This window comes from Bactrocera neohumeralis, unplaced genomic scaffold (genome assembly GCF_024586455.1).
Source record: "Bactrocera neohumeralis isolate Rockhampton unplaced genomic scaffold, APGP_CSIRO_Bneo_wtdbg2-racon-allhic-juicebox.fasta_v2 ctg6092, whole genome shotgun sequence".
NCBI classification, from domain to species: domain Eukaryota; kingdom Metazoa; phylum Arthropoda; class Insecta; order Diptera; family Tephritidae; genus Bactrocera; species Bactrocera neohumeralis.
In genome coordinates this window covers 1-5,352 of record NW_026092972.1, presented here as the reverse complement: position 1 = coordinate 5,352, position 5,352 = coordinate 1, and the positions used below count along the sequence as shown (strand labels likewise).

General features: G+C 34.1%; 1 protein-coding gene across 1 annotated transcript; it reads right to left on the bottom strand.

Moving 5' to 3' along the window:
- Positions 1-3,492: 3,492 nt before the first annotated feature.
- On the bottom strand, positions 3,493-4,823 carry LOC126767404 (uncharacterized). Its single transcript, XM_050484931.1, has 2 exons — positions 4,609-4,823; positions 3,493-4,384 (listed from the first exon to the last, which is right to left on the bottom strand). Exons 1-2 carry the CDS (start codon positions 4,619-4,621, stop codon positions 4,002-4,004), a joined length of 396 nt encoding a protein of 131 aa, XP_050340888.1. The 5' UTR covers positions 4,622-4,823; the 3' UTR covers positions 3,493-4,001.
- Between the last annotated feature and the right edge of the window lie 529 nt (positions 4,824-5,352).

Genomic DNA, 5,352 nt, shown 5'->3' with positions numbered 1-5,352 from the left:
ATTTTTAGTTTGAAAAAATGAAAAAGGAATTTAAACTTAAATATTTATGTTAATATTTAAGCAACTAAATTTTAATGCTAAATGTGTATATACAAGAAAATCGACTTTATCCCTAATATAATTTTCAAATTTCCCCAAAGCACGCCGTTTGGCTTTATCTTAAATTAGTTACAATAATGATTTAAAGCAAATCAATATCGACTACTAAATGTGTATAGAAAAGAAAATCGACTTTATACCTGAATATAAGATTGTCGAATTCTTCCAAATGCACTGCCGTTATGGCTTTATGTCAACTTCAGCAAGATGAAGAAGGTTAATTAACTTAAATATATTAAAGTTAATGATTTCAAGCAACTTAATATCGACTGCTAAATGTGTATATACAAGAAAATCGACCTTATACCTGAATATAAGATTGTCGAATTCTTCCAAATGCACTGCCGTTATGGCTTTATGCCAACTTCAGCAAGATGAAGAATGTTAATTATCTTAAATATTTGATGTTAATGATTTGAAGCAACTAAATATTGACTGCTAAATGTGTATATACAAGCAAATCGAATTTATACCTGAATATAAGATTGTCGAATTCTTCCAACTGCACTGCCGTTATGGCTTTATGCCAACTTCAGCAAGATGAAGAATGTTAATTATCTTAAATATTTGATGTTAATGATTTGAAGCAACTAAATATTGACTGCTAAATGTGTATATACAAGAAAATCGACTTTATACCTGAATATAAGATTGTCGAATTCTTCCAAATGCACTGCCGTTATGGCTTTATGTCAACCTCAGCAAGATGAAGAAGGTTAATTAACTTAAATATTTGATGTTAATGATTTGAAGCAACTCAATATCGACTGCTAAATGTGTAAATACAAGAAAATCTACTTTATACCTGAATATAAAATTGCCGAATTCTTCCAAATGCACTGCCGTTATGGCTTTATGTCAACTTCAGCAAGATGAAGAAGGCTAATTAACTTAAATATTTGATGTTAATTATTTGAAGCAACTCAATATCGACTACTAAATGTGTATATAAAAGAAAATCGACTTTATACCTGAATAAAAGATTGTCGAATTCTTCCAAATGCACTGCCGTTATGGCTTTATGTCAACTTCAGCAAGATGAAGAAGGTTAATTAACTCAAATATTTGATGTTAATGATTTGAAGCAACTCAATATCGACTACTAAATGTGTATATACAAGAAAATCGACTTTATACCTGAATATAAGATTGTCGAATTTTCCCAAGTGCACGCCGTTATGGCTTTATGTCAACTTCAGCAAGATGAAGAAGGTTAATTAACTTAAATATTTGATGTTAATGATTTGAAGCAACTCAATATCGACTGCTAAATGTGTATATACAAGCAAATCGAATTTATACCTGAATATAAGATTGTCGAATTCTTCCAACTGCACTGCCGTTATGGCTTTATGCCAACTTCAGCAAGATGAAGAATGTTAATTATCTTAAATATTTGATGTTAATGATTTGAAGCAACTCAATATCGACTGCTAAATGTGTATATACAAGAAAATCGACTTTATACCTGAATATAAGATTGTCGAATTCTTCCAAATGCACTGCCGTTATGGCTTTATGTCAACTTCAGCAAGATGAAGAATGTTAATTATCTTAAATATTTGATGTTAATGATTTGAAGCAACTCAATATCGACTGCTAAATGTGTATATACAAGAAAATCGAATTTATACCTGAATATAAGATTGTCGAATTCTTTCAAATGCACTGCCGTTATGGCTTTATGTCAACTTCGATAACATGAAGAAGGCTAATCTTAAATATTTGATGTTAATGATTTGAACAAACTCAACACCGACTGCTAAATGTGTATATACAAGAAAATCTACTTTATACCTGAATATAAGGTTGTCGAATTCCTCCAAATGCACTGCCGTTATGGCTTTATGTCAACCTCAGCAAGATGAAGAAAGTTAATTAACTTAAATATTTGATGTTAATGATTTGAAGCAACTCAATATCGACTGCTAAATGTGTATATACAAGAAAATCGACTTTATACCTGAATATAAGATTGTCGAATTCCTTCCAAATGCACTGCCGTTATGGCTTTATGTCAAATTCAGCAAGATGAAGAAGGATAATTGTCTAAAATATTTGATGTTAATGATTTGAAGCAACTCAATATCGACTGCTAAATGTGTATATACAAGAAAATCTACTTTATACCTGAATATAAGATTGTCGAATTTTCCAATGCCTGCCGATTTAATGACTTAAAGCTTATACTGCTAATGATTTATTTTGGACAAGCAAATCGAATTCAGCCTATGCTTTTGATGAAGAAAAGAAAGTTAGATTTTTTGACAAAAATAATATTTGGTTTTCTCTTTTTTGAAAAAAAAATTGCTCCAAGAAATGAACAAAAAGTCGATGCCAAATGTGTATTATAGAAAAAAATGTTAGGTACCTGAATTGCCCTAAAATAAAATAGCTAATTAATAAGGAACATATTTAGTCTTTTGTGTGGTGCTGTTCAAAACAAACCTTGTTTTTTGCTAGACAAAGGCTGACGTGATTTTTGGCATTGTCAATATTGTCCGACTACCACAATTATTGCGGCATAACTCTAAGTGCCTCATATGCGAATGAGGGCCAATGATCGTAGCGATCAAATCTTACGTCGTCAGGCGCGTCATTTGGTTGATACTTCGTTCCATACATATTTTCATCGACTTTAAACGGTTCAACATAGTCAGGAGCTTGATAGTATCCCGCCAGTACTGTTCCCAACTCCATTTAGAACGTTAAAAGGGCTTAACTTTGGACTTATGCAGGCCGGCTAATTTGGCATCTCTTTTAGACTCCGTCCATGAATTGAATACAGCCAGTTCAAGAAAATGAAAAAATACTTTTACAGTCCATTTCCTGGTTTTCATTTTTATCCTGTAGTATTCAAGCATCTGGTCAGCTATATCGACACCCCTCATAAATTCATTATAATTTTCTATAACTTTTGGGATTTGCACAGGGCAACGGCGTTTCATGTTTTTGTTCCACCTATCTGTCTCGCTGATGGGGTCTTTGCCGCACTGGCTGGAAACGACTACGACACCTTGCTATCTTTCCATTTGACAACGACTACATTGTCACCGTTCGTGAACTATTATCCAGTTCACCCCTATTCATTTCCTTGTCCTGGGGAAATTTCAATTTTTTGTCCAATCGATTTGCCATTATAGTTCCTGTTCCATGGAAACCGATTTGGTGCAACGACTGAATGAGGGGTATTGTTGTGAAAAAGCGATCAAAATATATGTACATATATGGCTGCCTTTTGGAAGGTGTTTTGTTAGCCTCATTATAATAGACGGGCCATGCCCGAAACCACAGTCTTGAAAAGTGCCAGCGCCTTGAAAAACTTCAAATTCCACTATCATGCCACTTGCAGTTTCACCTACCAAATTTTTTAGACCAGCAGGTCTTGGTTTTGATCGAATTGTTTGACGCGCAGGACATCTTCCAGTAAATGGAATAACTTGTTCATCCATTGAATACTGTGTTATTTCAGTTGCTAAATTATTGCAACGGTTTCTTACTAAATCGATCACAGGTTGTACACGCCATAATTTGTTACAGGGGTCTGGCACAGAAACATCTGCAAAGTGAATGTCCGATCGCATTTGCAAAAATTTGTCACGTGACATTGAATTGTAAATTGCAGGAATTTGGCATTCATGTGACCAGTACATTCTTATTTTCGGAAATCCAAGACACCCCATTATCATTGCGCATCCATAAAATCGTTTAAAATCGGCTTGTTGATATCGGACTTCCTGCCCACGTGTGCTCATAACGTACATTTTTGTAAATTTTATAGCATCGTCGTAATGCGATTCTGGGAAGTAATTCTTGAAGTACTCCAATGGTGTTTTCCCTAATGCTATGTTTTGACAACCAGATGCAATGGGTAGATCGTTGCAATCAAATGGAGCACTTTTCTATAGTTGGCGTCTTTTCGCTGTATTACTTGTGGAAGTGCATGACAGAGTCATATTTAGTGAAACATTTCTGATAGATGATGGCTGTGCTGCCATTAACAAAATATTAGAAATAATGATTGGCCGTGATGTTTGCGGAGCTGCTACACTTGAATCGTCCTGAGAAATTGCTGATGCAGTCGCAGATGCAGATGCAGATGCATGAGATGCAGTTGCATTCTCATTATCATCTTCACCACTTGCTGGAGATTCTGGGAAAATGTTGAATGGTACCCAAGTTTCATCATCAATATCATTATCGTCACTGAAATCTGCATCAGAATCGTCTAAGAGGTCTAATGCAGCTTGAACGTCGTTATCATTATTCAAATCATAGTATTTTCCTGTAAAAAAAGGGAGGATAGCACAAACGTGAGTTTACATCAAAAAAACATGCTGTGCCTATATAGCACAATTGTGATATGTCAACTTTACTAACACCTAGCTGCCTGAAAATGTTAAACAATTCAACATTATATTGTGACAAGATCGAACACACTTACTATTTATCAACAAAATTGACTACTTATGATTTAAACTTATGTAAAACAAATAAATAAATACTCACTATGTGGCCGCATGTTTACACTTATCGGATGTCGTTCTCAAACAGCTGACTCTTTTGTTTCTTTTGTGCAGTTTTTTAGTTTTCTTTTGTTTAGAGTGAGACCACAAGAGAACGCACAATCATTACATATCGGTAACAAAGCTATAAAATAATATTTGAACGTCATTGAAGGCAAAAAACAGCAGATCTCACAATTGATTAAGCTAGGTCTGAAAGGGATACCCGAATATAAGGTTGCCGAATTCTTCCAACTGCACTGCCGTTATGGCTTTATGTCAACTTCAGAAAGATGAAGAATGTTACTTATCTTAAATATTTGATGTTAATGACTTAAAGCAACTCAATATCGACTGCTAAATGTGTATATACAAGCAAATCGAATTTATACCCGAATATAAGATTGCCGAATTCTTCCAACTGCACTGCCGTTATGGCTTTATGTCAAATTCAGCAAGATGAAGAAGGATAATTGTCTAAAATATTTGATGCTAATGATTAGAAGCAACTCAATATTGACTGCTAAATGTGTATATACAAGAAAATCTACTTTATACCTGAATATAAGGTTGTCGAATTCTTCCAAATGCACTGCCGTTATGGCTTTATGTCAACTTCAGCAAGATGAAGAAGGCTAATTAACTTAAATATTTGATGTTAATGATTTGAAGCAACTCAATATCGACTGCTAAATGTGTATATACAAGCAAATCGAATTTATACCCGAATAAAAGATTGCCGAATTCT